Genomic DNA, 16,452 nt, shown 5'->3' on the forward strand with positions numbered 1-16,452 from the left:
CTTCATTTGAAAGGAAATCTTCCAATGGAAGAAATACATTAAAACATAGGGTCTAATGTGGCGGAAGTTACCATTTTATCATCCAAATTGTTTCATTTGAAATTTGCACTCATGAGGCTAAACTTTAGAGTCCAAAGTCTATGTGACAAGAGGAATGTCACTATATCCATCAATTCCTATATTTCCTTCCTCTTCTACCTGAAACTCTTGAGAGACGTGCCCAGCTAGACCTGGTCTTTCCCATCCTGGCTGGCTCTGCTCTGCTGGGCACAGGCCTCTGTCATATTCTGGTTGCAACCCAGTGGTGTGTAGACATATTCTACCTACCATTTTTTAAAAATGTATTTTATTGAGGTATAGTTGATTTACAATGTGTTGATTTCTGCTCTCCAGCAAAGTAGATATCATCTTTTTCATACTGTTTCCCACAGTGGTTTTTCACAGGATATTGAATATAGTTCCCTATCTGACAGTAGGACCTTGTTGTTTATCCATTCTTTATATACTAGTTTGCATCTACTAAGCCTAAGCTCCCAATCCATCCCTTTCCTCAACACCCTTTGGCAACTGTCCTCTGTGTTTGGGAGTCTGTTTCCTACGTGTTTCCCCAACGCATAGATGTGCTCATTTGTGTTGTATTTTAGACTCCACATATAAGTGATATCATACGCTATTTGCCTTTTTCTGACTTACTTCTGAGTGTGATCATCTCTAGGTACACCCATGCTGCAGCAAATAGCAGTCTTTCATTCTTTCTCACGGCTTAGTAACACTCCATTGTGTGTGCATACCACAGATTTATTTATCCGTTTATCTGCAGATGGTCATTCAGGTTATCTCCATCTCTTGGCTACTGTGAATAGTACTTCTAGCTCCCATTCTTGAGTTGGGTACCCAGTCTCAGTCCCAGCTGCATTCAGAGAACCTATTCCTGATCTCGCACTATCCTAGACCCTGAAGTTTCTATATATTCTTTGATAATCTTAAACAGGATAACGCTTCTCTGGCTGGTTAGGGTTCACACTTATAATTATAGAATATTAAAGGAATGTATCCCCTCTGCTTCCAGAGAGGTAGGTTCTTGAGGTGATGGCAGAACTTGCTACTCACATCCTAAAATTCATTTGGGGGGTGGGGGTGGGAAAGCAGACTAGAGTAGTCAAGATACGTTTATAAAAGAAGGTTGGTATAAGATCCTCACCACCAGGCATGAACATCTATGCTTAAGTCTAGAATAATTCAAATAGTGTAGAACTGGGACAGAAAAAGCCAGACAGATGAAAAAATCAGAATTGAGAGCCCAGAACTTCTGAATAAAGAAGCAACTTGGTTAGTATAAACATCTGTGTTTGTACCAAGAAAACTGCCGCTGCTGCTGCTAAGTCGCTTCAGTCGTGTCCAACTCTGTGTGACCCCATGGACAGCAGCCCACCAGGCTCCTCTGTCCACAGGATTCTCTAGGCAAGAATACTGGCTGGGTTGCCATTTCCTTCTCCACCACTAAAATAAAGTTGGGCTAATTGTCAGTCTTGAAGAGAATTTAATATAGTAGAGCTGATATTTTTATGATTAGATAAAAATCACTAATCTCAGTATTGTGTAGAAAAGAACAGCATGTACTGAGGATTCCTTCTTGTTCTAAACTTAATATCTTCTCAGATCTACTTATTGGTTCCTAGGCAATTTATGGAAATTTCTAGAATGACATAAATATTGCCTAACTCAAATTGGTCACAGTAATCACCATGCTTTATTTTAACATTCAGGGGACATATCACATTGTTTTCGATTATCTCTTTTTGTCCTTAAATGTGACATTGTAGAGATTTTTTTTTTAATAAGAAACTTACTTTTTTAAAAAGAAAGAAGCAACTTGAGCATAAACACAGGACTCTCAATTCTGATAATGATGACCAGAAGAATGCAAAACTGGAGAAAACAAAATTGCTTTGTTTCTGAAAGCTAAGATGGATTGACACCTGACTGCCAGAACCATATGAGAATACGTTGGGATGGCGTGGAAAAGACATCAAGAGCTCCCTTCCTTTCACCTCCCAAAGATAACCATATGGCCTCAAATGAAGCGAAGAGAGAGCTCCATGGATACCTGTAGTGTGTAGCTGGTTGGACCTGGGAGCAGGGGTTAGGCTTGGACTGGAAAGCAGCCCTCTGCTCAGAGTATTTTTAGCTACAGTGGAGCAGTGGAGGTTTGCCAAGGGCTCTGGGGACGCAGATGACCACAGCAAGCTGAAAGCAGAGAGGGCAGTGAACCACAGAGACCGTCAGGGACGGAGGCCAGGCAGTCACTGAGGACAGCGGTGTCCAGAGGTGAAAGCCACTGGCGGTACGGTTTTGGCCCCAGTGTCAGGACTCTCCCAGGTGCAGCAGGAAGCAGGCTCAGAAAGGGATGTGGTCATTCAATCTCCACCTCTAGCCTTGGAGCTTTGCCAGACCTGGAGAAGAAGCCTCCCAGGGACAAATGCCACTGCCAGGATCATCCTGCCCTTGGCAGTCTGGCCTTTCCCTCTAGGCTTGGAGCGCTGAACCAACAGCCTGCCCACCAGTCCTTCACTGGAGAGAAGGACTGCAGCAGCTCCCAGGTGACAAGAGGGGCAACGCCAAGGGCGCTGGGTGACCAGCCATGCTTCGCTTAGCTAGTGAGACGAACACGATCTTTACAGTTCACCCAGCTAGTTACCATTGCTGATATACTCTAGTCATTCTTGAATACCCTGATTTCCTTCTGATATCATTTCCCTTCAACCTGAAGAATTTCCCTAAGTATTTACTGTAGTCAAGTCTGCTAGCAAACAAATTACCTGATTTTCTCCTTTACCTGAACTATCTTTATTTCACCTTCATTTCTAGAGGATATTCTGTGTTCTGGGTTGATAGTTTTCTGTTTGGTTTTCATTTTGTTTTATTTTCTGGACTGTGATTTCTGCTGAGAAGTCTGTGGTTATTTAAATCAATGTTTTCCTTTATGTAATGTTTTGTTTTTCCTGGCTACTTTCAAGATTTTCTCCTTCTCTTTGGTTTTCAGCCATTGGATTATGATGAATCTAAGTGTGGTTTTTCTGTGACTATATCTGGTTTGGGGTTTGTTGAACTTTCTGAATCTGTAAATTTCTGTTTTTCACCAAATTTGGGGAGTTGTGGCAATTATTTATTTTTCTGCTCTCTTTCTGGGGCTCTAGTGAGCTGATTATTATATATAGATCAAGTAGATCTAATGATCTAATTGATGCCTTTGAACTGTGGTGTTGGAGAAGACTCTTGAGTGTTCCTTGGACTTCAAGGAGATCAAATCAGTCAATCCTAAAGGAAATCAATCCTGAATATTCATTGGAAGGACTGATGCTGAAGTTGAAGCTCCAGTACTTTGGCCACATGATGTAAAGATCTGACTCATTAGAAAAGATGCTGACTCTGGGAAAAATTGAAGGCAGGAGGAGAAGGAGATGACAGAGGATGAAATGGTTGGATGGCATCACTGACTTGGACATGAGTTTGAGCAAGCTGTGGGAGTTGGTGATGGACAGGGAACCCTGGCACACTGCAGTCCATTTGGTCACAAAGAGTCGGACACGACTGAGCGACTGAACTGAACTGAACTGAACTGAATGAGCTGATGTTGTTAACAGACTTTTTGATACTGGGGTGCAGGAACCTGAGGGTCTGACCACTTTTTTCATTTTCTTTCTCATCTTCAGTTTGCTCTGTGTTCAAGTGTACTGACTTGATATTCATTCTTTTTTTAAGGCCTTTTGGTAAATTTTTTTTACTTCAGATATTCTACAGTAAATCTTGTATTTCCATTTGATTCTGTTTTGTGTGTTCAGTCCTAAAATGGAGTCACATGAGACTGTTCAGCGAAGCACAGTCTAGCCTCCAAAAGGAATTGATAGCAATTCAGCAACATTGGTCTCTCCCATGAAGGTTGGTGAGAAGCCAATTCAAAACCCATAGCAACACCTTTAAAAATTACCTGTCTTCATTACTCTTTCAGAATATCTTATTTTTTTATGTTTATGTATTTATTTTTGTGCTGGGTCTTCCTTATTACACAGGCTTTTTCTCCAGTTGTGGCAAGCGGGGACTACTATTCCTTGTGGTGTGCAGGCTCCTCATTGCAGTGGCTTCCCCTATTGTGGAGCACGGGCTCTAGGGTTCAGTAGCTGCAACTCCAGGACTCTAGATAGAGCACAGGCTCAGTAATTGAGGCAGAGGCTTAGTTGCTCCATAGCACATGGGGTCTTCCCAGATCAGAGATCGAACCCGTGTCTCCTGCATGGGCAGGCGGGTTCTTTACCACTGAGCCACCGGGGAAGCTTGTCTCAGTATATCTTATGACTGCGCTTGCTCTGAAGCCTCACTGTGGAGTAGTAAATGAACTTGAAAGACAGCTGTATAGCCTTTTCATTTTCCTCCTCTCCATTCTAATTTTCTCTTCATGAAAGCAATGCTTGTTCTCTCTTTTCATTATAAGGTGATCAAACCAGTCCCTCTCTTTGAAAATTTCTGCTCTTTCTGTTCTCATCCTGAGCAGCTTAAACCCAGAAATCAAGACAGCAAACTCTGAATCTCCCTGAGAAAATGTACATGTCCAAAGATAGATTCTTTTAGGGGGTTAAGTGAGAAGACCAGAAGGAAATCATAAATATTACACTTATAACATATATCATATATGTAACTACTTACATACATAAATATATGTGATATATATGTAATCTACTTGTGCTACAGATAGTAACAGAAAGTTCCATAATTTATAGTTTGTACAATTTATAGTGTTTTACATTTTCTAACCAAAGCATGACTCCACTGGCCCTTCTCTGAATTTCCAGGTGAATTCCAGACTCTCATAATAGTACCATTTATTATTTTAATATTTATTTCATTTATTTATTTGGCTGTGCCAGGTCTTATTTGTGGCACACGAACTTCCAGCTATGTTGTGGCATATGAACTCTTAGTTGCAACCTGAGGGATCTAGTTCCCTGAGCAGGGATCAAACCTGGGCTGCCGGCATTGGAAGTGTGGAGTCTTAGCCACTGGGCTTCCAGGGAAGTCCCAGTACTCCCATTTATTGATGATTTATGGTACCAGGCACTCTACTAAGCAACCCGCATACATGTTTTAATCAAACAATAGCAGTCCCACAGGGCATGGTTCCCATTTACAAATGAAAAACCTGAAGGTCAAAGAGGTTGAACAACTTGCCCAGAGTTATCCATCCAGGAAGGGGCAAGATGTGGGACTTGAACCCAGGTGACACTTTCGAGACGAAGCCTTCTTTACTCTGTCTCCTATTTTGAAATCATGGCAGCATTTGATGGTATTCACCTCCTAGGTAATATAGCAGGGGGAGACAGAATGCGATGCTGTGAAAAGAATGTTCACTTCAAAGAGGAGATGAGACTTCTAGTCTCTGGTGGTCACTCACTTGCTGGAAAACTCTGCAAGCCCTCAGCTTCTCTCATCCTTTCTTGTCCGTGCCCACAACAAAAGGCAAGCGTCCTTCACACACTTCAGACTTTCAGAACTGTCCTAGAAATAATATGAGAAGAGTGACCAGGCAAAAAAAGATGTGAGGCAAATAGAAGTGATCACAGTCAGTCTCAGCCCAGCTCACATACTAACACTACCTTTTCTAAGTTTTACAGTTACGACTCCAACAGAGAAGGACCCAAGAACAGCTGGCTAACCAAGGCATCGTACCACGTGAGTAGCTCTGTTTCTTATGGACTGGTCTCTATGGGGGTGACTGGGGTGGGGGGAACATGTGATTTGGGAGCTGGAAAGCACCTCAGAGGTCATAATCCAACTTCACGGATCAGTCTCCCCAGATCCTCACGGACTCTGGGTCAGCAGGAATCCCAGACCTTAGAGGCTTTGTCCCAAATGCTACTCACATGCCAGGGCTTCCTTTTACTCACAGAGGTTTGCACCTAAAATTCTAATGTAGTGGATTTTATTACAGGACAAACACAACTCTATGGGCCTCCATCCCCACTCCTATTTTTAGAATTGGATATAATCACTGTTCTTCCTGGAAGCATTAATTGTATCATCTTTCTCTCACCTCCTTGGTTTCACTTCTGTTTGAGTACTTGAGTCCCCAGTTAATTGAATATTGTCAATTGCTTCCTTTCTGGAATAATGAGCAGCAATACCATTCTAGTATAAATGGTATAACAAATTACTGGCCATCATTTGGGTCAAACAAGAAGGATTATCCTATCTTTTGGGAGGTATATTTGAAATTTCCTACCTTGAAACTTGAAAACTTCAAGTTGAGCAGTTGAAGCTGCCTTCTGGTTAGCTATAAAAACAGAAAAAGTACCAGATAAACAGAATCACCATGTAAGCTCCTTTAGGTCACACTTTCTAACTTCTTCCCACAGAAGTTAAAATTTTTAATTTTTTAATTAAAATTTAAAAAATCAAAATCCATAATGACTCCTGCAGAAATCCAGATCTTTGTCCAGACTGTGACTTCATAGTTAAGCATGCAACAAGCAAACATTTGCCCTTGATTGAATGTCCTACAGTTAGTAACCTTGGTGCCCTGTGATCCAAAGTCTAAACATTTTAAGTATAGTCGGTGCTTCAGAACCAGAAGAGAACCAAGAATATTTCAAGCTCTTTCCTTTGGGAATTCAGATGAAGTTCTTTGTTCATGGCTCAGCCCTACAAAGAATAAACAGCAGGTGACCTATGGCAGAACAACTTTTTTTAGCGATTTGCTAAGCGCAAAAGAAAGATCTCACCCTACAACTGAAAGGTTGCTTCGATCAAATGTACAGTTAGAATGAGAAACCAATGTCACGAGGCTGTGCGGTCTGTTTCATCTTTGCCAGCCCAGCAAGGCAGGTGTTAAAATACAGGAGAGACCCGGAATCTACAGGCTTCATGTCAGATAAATACACTGGCGCTCAAAGCCGAGCAGGCCAGTCTTATTTCTGAATCCTCTTGCAAACGTGTAGAATTGAATTTGTTTAACCACCATCTAGAAGAGCGATTCACTAACAGTGGAGTGTAGACAAGTGTAGATCCACCAGGATCCTCTCAGCAGACCACAGTCTCTACCACATGCCCTCAAATATAAGATGAATACACCAGTTTCAGGGGGATTAAAATAATCAGGTCTTTCATGGGGGCTTCCCAGGTGGCTTAGAGGTAAAGAATCCACCTACCAATGCAGGAGACTTGGGTTCGATCTCTGGACCGGGAAGATCCTCTGGAAAGGAAATGGCAAGCCTCTCCAGTGTTCTTGCCTAGGAGACCCCAAGGACAGAGAAGCCTTGCTGGCTACAGTCCACAGGGTCCCACAGAGCTGGACACAACTTGGCAACTAAACAATAACAACAGCAGTCCTTCATGGGCATCTCTTTCCCTTAATTCTGGAAAGGCAATTGAAGTAGAGAGACCCAGTACCTTTACACCTGCTCAAGCTGTTCACAACTGATTTAAAGTTTAACCTACGTGTTTAAATAATCCAAACCTGGGTCTTGCAGCTGCCATTTGAAGGAGAATAAAATTTTCTTTAAGGTTTCTGGAGTTAAATTTCAGGAGTAAGACACCTAATAAAAACAGGAATGAATCCTATGGCACATTTTTACATAACACCCCTATGTAAGGCATGCAAATTAAATGTCCACTTGCAGAGTAGAGTCCAGTGGAGATAGAATATTTTGTTCTCCAGGATTTCCAGAATCAGATAGTGTGGGGCTTCCCCAGTGGTTCAGATGGTAAAGAATTTGCCTGCAAAGCAGGAAAAACAGGTTCAATCCCTGGGTCAGGAAGATCCCCTGGAGAAGGGAATGGCAACTCACTCCAGTAGTCTCGCCTGGAGAATCCCCACGGACAGAGGAGCCTGGAGGGCTACAGTCCATGGGATCGCAAAGAGTCAGACACGACTAAGTGACTAACATTTTCACTTTTTTTCCACTTTTCTCCAGGATTTCCAGAATCAGATAGTGTATATATTAATGAAATACTGCTTAACAGAAATTTTGCACCCATAGCCCATTGTGTCTTGAAGACAGTTACTGGGGAAAGTCCTATGAGTCAAGCAGTGATGTTTCTTTTTAATTCAGCAAAATGAGAAAGGTAGATTAAGCAGCATCAGTTTCCCATAGTCTTCAGCCACCTCCTCTCCGAGGGTGTCATTTCTGCTGTAGACAGTTGTCAAAGCTACAGCAGGTGCACCCAGCCCAGTGCAGGCTCAGCTCCAGGGACTTAGCACTTCTGGGGAAGCTGGACCCAGACAAGCCTCTGCACCTGCTGAGATGTGGAGCCCAGATGGTAGCCCCATCAGCCCAGAGCCTAAACACCAGTCCCTTTACTCAGCCACCCCACCACCACCAGGCACACGTGTGTAAAGGCAGTTGCTCCAGAGAAGGAAGCAGGACTCACAGTCTCTGGGTCTTTTCTATTCATTCAGATTCAACATATTTCATGATGACCCAGACTCTGTGCAGCATGGTATGCTGGGCTCTGTGGGGACCACCGTGAGCACGACTGTACTTTGTAGAGGCTCGAGATTTTAGGGGGAAAGGTGACAAGAAACACAGAAGGTGGGACAGGTTATATTTCCCAAAAGGGCTTTTTATAGCTTCCTTCTATCATCTGAATTTTCTGAAGCAGAAGGAAGGAGGAAAGGAGGAAGAAAGGGAGTAGAACGGAGGGAAGCAAAGCTGATAGTCATTGGAGATCACCTAATTTGATGATTTTCGGTGTTTTTTAATAGATAAATTGTGTGTTATGTGTGTGTGTGTGTATATATATATATATTTACATACACACACACATATACTGGCTGGAACAAGGTCAGGGGCCTCTGCCCCACTCACTAGGCGCCCCTCACCCCTCTTAGATAACCCTGTTTCTCTTCCCCAGGGTCCTCTGCAAAGAGAGTTTGAAAACCCTGCCCTAGTCCACATCTCACTGTCTTTAACCTTCATGAAACTGAGATTGGAGAGGCCTCAGAGATGCTTTAAACATCCCAAAGCCAGAGCCCAAAGCGGTCCTATTTACAAACTTGAACTGCGAGACTTTAAATGCATGCACAGTAAAATGATAACACAGCCTCACGTTGTCCATAACACTGGAAATAACTGCAGTGCTCCCCCTGAATTTTCAGACCTGTTACAAATTGTTCAAGTGGCTAGCTGCTGGCCAGGTGAATTGTTCATTGTCCTTCTGTTACTACCAGGTAGCCCTGCTGGTTTTAGTTTGTTCACAGAAACACCTGCTCTCCTTGGACAGAATTAGTCTTGAGTTGTACATTAGACTGACCCAAGGCCTTTGCCCACTGCAAAAAGAAGAAATTGCAGCCCCCTCCTGGGGCAGCAGCTGAGGCCAAAACCTGCCTCTCTTGATCCTGGAGTAGCAGCCAGCACAGAGCCCCTTTAAGCAGTATGAAAGCGCTCTCAGCCAGAAGTACACCTGCAGGCTGGCTTCTAAGATTGCTTTCACATTTATAGTATCAGTGGTGGAATTCACATTTTCAAGAGTCGTGAAACCTGAGTGAACTAGCCTCTCGACATTAGTGTAGAAATATTACTTTAAGAATTTATGGTTCAGACTCCCTTCCAGAATCTCACCTCTGAATCTCAAAAGGAAAGTTTCAAATTGCCTACTTGTCACCATCAACTGAAATTCAGAAGCATGGCTCTGCCAATGTCCCCGTCAGGCTCAAGGCTGCAAGAGGACATCAGGGTTCACTTATTTTTTCTTGTTTTGGGACACAGCCCCACCTCCTATCCTCCCGGACACCTGTGGGCAGGCTCAGGTCTGGTCATCATTTCTCCTGCAGGTTTTCTCCACTACATTCTTCTCTTTGGGCACCAATCTCACGGGTTGAAGGGTAAATGCTGTGGGTCAGATGGTAAAGAATCTGCCTGCAAAGCAGGAGTCGTGGGCTCGATCCCTGGGTGGGAAAGATCCCCTGGAGAAGGAAATGGCAACCCACTCCAGTATTCTTGCCTGGAGAATCCCATGGACAGAGGAGCATGACGGGCTACAGTCCATGGGGTCGCAAAAGAGTTGGACATGACTGAGTGACTAACACATATCTCCTGAGTTGAATCTTAAATACTGTTTTATTCCAACCCCTTCAGAAGTCTTAGTGCAGAAAGAGAATCAGCTCTGAGTTTTCGATGAAAAAAAGAAAAAGTCACAGAGCAGTTCAGTAGATATTTTGACCATCTCTTGGGAGAAAAGCCCCATGGAACACAGAGAAGTTAGACGTGAATTCTGTTTCAAAGAGCTTACCGTCTAGAATGTTCTCCCCATTCTCCTGCTTAGTTATGCCTGTTAACAATATTGGACAACATCTCACCACTACATGGAGTAGGTTTCTGGGAGACCTGAAGGAAAGAAATGACTCTCTCTCTCCTTCTGCTAGTACACTGGGGCTGATCTCTATGAATCCAGGGGAGAGAAGCAGGAACATTGAGTTGATTCTCCTGGAATCCAGAAAACGGCATTAGAGAACTGAAGTCGATTACAGAAGCCCAGGGGGCACCCAAGAGGCTGCGACTTCTCCGCGGAGACTCAAAGAAAGCCCCGCTGGCCAGAGAGAAGCATCTGGGCAGCTTGTTCCGTGGTCTGACGGATGGTGATGAATGGAAAGATACGATGAGCTGTGTGTGAATGGTGCTGCCTTTATTTGTTTTGCAGACTAATCCAGGCCTCCGCAGCCACATTCTTACGGCAAAGCCTTGGTAAATCCCTCAGTTCTGTGGTCCTCCTCCTGAATAGCGAGAGGCGTCATGGGCCGGTTCCTGCACCCACAGCACACGCAGCTTCTTGATAGTTTTGAGAAGTTGGCGGGGCAGAGTCTTCCTTCCTTTCCTCAGTGCCTTCCTCTGACTTGGCTTCTCCCCACAGCACCCACTCCCCCGCCCCCCCACTGTTGGCTGTTTGAGCAGAACACGGCACAGGGTTTCATCTGTCCCCCTTCCCTCCCTCCTAACATCTCAAATGTGGAGTGAGAAAAAAAAGCCTCCTCAATTTTCATACCAAGCCCATTTGGGTCCTAAACCCTAACTTTTCTATTTCCCCTAGCTCTTTCGTTCTATTTTCTAGTTCCTTGCTCCTTAGAAATTAGTCAACTAGTAATGCAGGCATCATGGGAATGTATCTGTGGACCCTTCTGAGAAATTCTGGAGTATTCATGTAGAAGGCATTGAATTCCCTAAGCATGCAAGCCATATTACAAAGCTCCATTGGGAAAAGGCAATCTTTTCAGACCCCCTGAGACTATCCTTTGGGTCCTAAACGGGCCATCTGTTGCCACCCTAAAGAGATGAAACAGTTTCCAAAGTATTAACCACATGTGCCTAGCATGGATCCCATTCATTTGGAAGAAAAATACTCCTGGTCCAATTTGTCTTTAAAAGCAAAGCCAATGGACTTCCCTGGTGGTCCAGTGGTTAAAACTCTACACTCCCAATGCAGGAGGGCGCAGGTTCGATCCCTGGTTGGTGAGCTGAGATCCCCCATGCCATACAGCATGACCAAAAAAAAAAAAAAAAAGCAAAGTCAAGAGGACAAGCATTGCTAAACCTGTTTGTAAGTGGGAAACTGAGAACATGGGAAGACTCTCAGACTTGTTCAAGGCTGCACCAGAAATAGATGGCAAAGCAAGGACAGAACCCAGAGGGATGGCTCCCAAAACTTTAGTCATCCAAGACTTCTTTAATTATACCCAAGACTACTGTAGAACTTGTATTTAAATCAGTTTTGTCTTCCTCCCCCCAAGCCCCTATATATATGAATTATTATCCATATATCTGTCTTTGATTAATTAATGGCATATAAACTTACCAGCCAGTGCTTTTTGATGAGAACAAGCAGTTCTTAACCAAGTTGTTCTGCTTCTAGGCAGCAACTATGAAAAGTGGCAGTTTCATGAAACTAAGCAGCCTTTCTCTGGACAAGCACACCCTTTTTCTTCAGTTTTCTGAAATACTGAAAAATCTGTCGTAGACATCAGCCACCCCTTCCAAAGTCTCTGATTCCCAAGTACCTCTGATCCCATCTACAGATCAGGACCTACTTGCCATGGAAATGCCAGAGAACCAGAATCCCCCTGGGGGGCTTGTCCGAACACAGACCCTCTGTCCCTCCACCTCTCACCCATGCTTTGGATTCTGTAGGTCTGGGTGGGGCCTGAAAATTGGTACTGTTAGCAAGTTTCCAGATGATGCCAAAGATGCTGGTCCAGGGCCACACTTTGGGAACCACTGCCCCAACTGCTGACCCAGAACACCAGCTCTTGGATGCAGCCTCTTGGTCTTGACCCGTATACTGGAGGAGGAGCTGGGTTCTCCCCTCCACCCCCGAGTGGAGAAGGCAGGCCCCGCCTCCACCATCAGAACTGCCACCAGCCCCAGGCTCCTCTCCCTAACAGATTGTCAACGGCCCTCCAGCCTGTTTTCTCTTTTTTCCGGGTCCCTGTTGGAGGCAGGAGGTTAGAAGCAGGGGACCACCACAGGAGGTCTGTTCTTATCTTGGGATCTTTTCCTGAGCTCTAAGTAAGCAAATGTTTATACACACAGCTGACCCAAATTAGCCGGAGCTGCTTGGACAGAAATAGGAATAGCCCGTGACTAAACTCCTCATCGAGAACATGAATTCCCCTGTGAGAAGCGATTCATCTTCCTCCCAGGGGATGAGTGAGACGTGTGGCTGACTGAATTTACAACCGTATTTTAATTTGGAATCACATTGACTTATTTTTTTTTAATTTAGCAATCCAAATTCCTTTTTCAATCCTAAATGTCAATGTCCCTTAAATACAGAATGTTGCCATTTGATACTCCCAGGGCTGTCAGCAGAGGAGTTCCTTCATGGATTTTCCAAAAAGTCAATGTGGTGCACGGGGATGCAGTTTCACTTTTCTTGGCCCTTGGGGGGAGGGACTGAAACCCTCTTTTCTCTGGAATCCCAGAAAAGATACATGTCAATCACAGAGGCCATGGCAGGCCAATCCAGTGCCCCATGTAACATCCTTTAAGTCCTGGAAAGAAGAGTGTGGGGTACAACCCAGTGTGTGAATCTTTTTAGCTTCCTTCCCAAGTCCTTGATGAATGGTCATAGCCTCTCCCACTTTGTGGCAGAAGGTTCCAGAAGACCATTGTGCACCTGGCATCAGAGAACTGCACTGTTCAGTCATTTCACAGGGGAACTGTTACCACCAAAGAGTGATGAATTGTAATTCTGCAGGCTAAGATACAGGAAATGAAGCATTTCATGGAAGAGTCAATAAGCTCCACTAATAAGAATCAAAAAGCCTCAGAGATAAGAGAAGCAGATAAATTCCCCCTAAACCCTAAGCCCAATTAAAACCAATTGAGTCTGGAATGTAAAAGCCATCTCAAGATAGATTCATGCTGTCCCCTTAGGGCTGCTTCTTAAGGAAAAAGTTGTGTCACTCTTTTTAATGACTTAGTAATGACTAAAATCAACTCCTTTTCTGGATTATGGAAGGGATTAAGCCACATCAGTATATAATACCTAGGTGACCACCAGACTGTTGGACAGAGGTGAAGACCTATGGGTCCAGATGGTGCAGGCTCATCAGGACCCAGTGGCCCTCGAGCAAATTTGTAGGATCTGGTTGCCTGAGGAAATGGGAGATGGTTTCAGAACTCCATCAGTGTAAACTGCGGCTGTGATCAAAGGCAAATAAAGACAAGCCTCCTGACTCAGGATGGGGGTCAGACCCAAGTCAGAGAAAATGTATGAGCAATGCAACAGACCTGCACATTTTTCCAGAGCCACTGAGTCAGGGGACAGGGGAGGGGAAAGAGGCCACTGAAAAGGGCAGAGTTGGCAGAGAGTTTCCTTTTAAGAGTGAAAAGCACCAAAAAGAAACTGGAGGTGTTAGATCGATGGGAGATGTGTTGGTCAAGCAACAATTGATTTTTTTCCTCCTATGAAAAGGAAGCCCCTTAGTCTCTGGTCAAATTGAGGAGAAAAGGACTTGTCCAGTCTCCTTGGCACAGGGCAGCCTGCTGGGACCAGTCTGCCTGTTCCGTTGGTCAACTCTGCAGTCGTTCAGGTGAGATAGGAAAGTCTGGAGAGAGATGCCTCAGTAGCTCCCCAAGCTCCCCAAGCAATATCCAAGGATAATGGTCTTGACCAGCTGCCGGCACCAGAGTGGAGGCTCCCTTGTCTCCAACAAGCCCGTCCAAGAGCTGGGCTCACATGTGGCATGGTTTTGAGGCTGAATGAGACACACACATTCACACGCATGCACATGCTCACACATTCACACACACAGCCCCAAGTGCCCATCTGGTTAGATATCCAATTTTTTTTTTTTAATACCAGCCAAAGTTTGGAAGACTGTTTCCTTGCCTGCAGCTTGGAAGTTGACATCTTTTGAAGTCATACTAGAATCCTGGATCACATGATCCACTCACTTGTCCAGACCTCCAATCCAGGAGAATATTCGATACAATTCTGCAACCGCTGATCAACCTCATCACTTCTGATGAAAAGTTACCATTTATGGCTCTGGGTTGTGATTGTCCCAGGGGATCAGGAAAGGCAATGAAAAGGCAGATTTTTGCAAAAGCAAAGTCAAAAGTTCATCACTGTGAGGCATTGCTGGGAGCTGGAAGGAGGAGAAGCAGCAGGGTCGTGGAGAGAAGGGAGGCTGGTGTCCGGTCCAGGTTGTTTCTGGCTACTGTGGACTGTGATGGACCAGTGCCCATGTCTACTGGTTGTCAATGTTTTGAGCATCACAGCTGAAGAGAAGTTAGATGGTCAGAGGACCTAGGCTCCTAGCCCTACCAGTGTGACCCTGGGCGAGTTAATCCCATTCCAAGGGCCTTAAGTTTCCCCTTTATTTCACCATCTCCAAGGTCCCTTCCAGCCCTCAAAGCCTCATTCTGTGCTTCTCTCTCAACACCCTTTGGTTGCATGTTCTTGCCCGACCAGCCACCTACCTGACCCAAAAGGACAAATTGCCTCCCACAACATGGATCACAGCCCTTCCACTGACCTTGACCTCCACCCAGACTTCTGCGCTCAAGGGCAGGGCAAAGTCAAAGAGAGTGGTGGTCACCCCAGTCTCCCCATTTCCCTAAAACTAGAGCATCACCTGTCCCCACCCCCAGGCCTGCCCCTCTTGGGAATCTTGGAATGCCCTGTCTCTGCCACTCCTCTTCCTGTCGCGTATTCTGCCCGCGCTGCTCCTCCTGTTTGAGGCTGACGTCCACCTTTCTCTGTGCCCTCCGGCCTCGGGGAAGCTGGTGACCTCCAGGCCTTTCCTCTTCAACTGCTTGTGGCCTGAAGAAGGCGATCACCTCCCCCGGCCCCTGCCCCTGTGCACAGCTCAGCAAGCACATCGGTAAACACCACCACGCTGCTCCAGGCCCCAAGGCCCCCTGCTCACATCTGTATCTTTCTGTTTCAGCCCTGAAAAGCCCACCTGAATTCCATGAACAAAGAAAGCATTTGGATAGTGACAAGGTAAATTTCTGCAAACCTCCCATCTTTCTGATATCAGACTCTAGGCTATGGATCCCCAGGTGCTAAGTTTGGGCAAATTTCTCCTACAGTTGACTGGTCCCCTCCCCCCACACTGTGTGGAATCTTCCTCCTAGGCTCTGAAAACTGTGGAAATAGGATCAACGATGTTGGCTTTGAAACTGCTATTGGTGAGCTTTTAAAAAAAGATGTCCCCAGTCTTTCTGATGTCGATCAGGGCATCCCTGCAAGGAGTTTTCAGAGAGACATGAAATGAGGTAGGTAAGATAGGTTGGCAAGCTGGCCTCTCTTTCATGACAGGCATTTCTCAGCAACGATCAGATGATTTTAAATCCAATTCAGTGGTAGGGTAAGGCCTGTGGATACGGGGCTTACTCAAGGCTATTTAAAAGCGAAAGGGTTTCCCTGGTGGCTCAGTGGTAAAGAATCCGCCTGCCAGTGCAGGAGATGCGGGCTCAATCCCTGGGTTGGGAAGATCCCCCGGAGAAGGAAATGGCAACCCACTCCAGTATTCTTGTCTGGAGAATCCCATGGTCAGCGGAGCCTGGTGGGCTACAGTCCGTGGGGTCGAATAAGTTGGACACGACTGAGTGACTAAACTACAGAGGAAGGCTAAAGGAATTCTGTTTATTTCTCTTTCTTTTAGCGTTTGAGGGGGGAAATTAGCATGTATTCTATACCTTCAGAGGAGGTCTCTGCAACTTGAATTTATTGATACTGTAAGTGCTAATTAGGGAGCATCAGCAGTGCCCCTAGAAGGAAGGCCAGCAGGTGTCCTCCTGGGAGGTCACTGCTAGAGAGTCTAGGCTGGCAGCTAGTGAGGGGCTGGGGGGCGGGGAAGAGGGGCAGAGCTTCAGGACTCCCTAGAGCTGCTCATGGGAGGCTGTGCTTCCTGCTGCCTGGAGAATAACTGCCTTTCATCAGAACTGGAGTGAGCCC

General features: G+C 45.1%; 1 protein-coding gene across 3 annotated transcripts in view; it reads left to right on the forward strand.

Moving 5' to 3' along the window:
• Window positions 1-16,452, forward strand: part of MYOCD (myocardin) — an 84,560-nt gene that overhangs the window by 24,847 nt on the left and 43,261 nt on the right. Inside the window, exons 2-4 of one of the 3 annotated variants that reach the window (XM_070479125.1) lie at window positions 5,659-5,724; window positions 10,690-10,733; window positions 15,440-15,495. Coding sequence is in view for 1 of the 3 variants with exons in the window: in XM_070479124.1 (XP_070335225.1) it covers window positions 5,659-5,724; window positions 15,440-15,495 (122 nt within the window). In the remaining 2 variants the exon portion in view is untranslated. Of the gene's footprint in view, window positions 1-5,658; window positions 5,725-10,651; window positions 10,734-15,439; window positions 15,496-16,452 lie in introns of those variants that run through there. The other 2 variants (XM_070479124.1, XM_070479126.1) reach the window with 2 other exon arrangements.

The sequence above is a fragment of the Odocoileus virginianus genome, chromosome 17 (genome assembly GCF_023699985.2).
Source record: "Odocoileus virginianus isolate 20LAN1187 ecotype Illinois chromosome 17, Ovbor_1.2, whole genome shotgun sequence".
Lineage (NCBI taxonomy): Eukaryota > Metazoa > Chordata > Mammalia > Artiodactyla > Cervidae > Odocoileus > Odocoileus virginianus.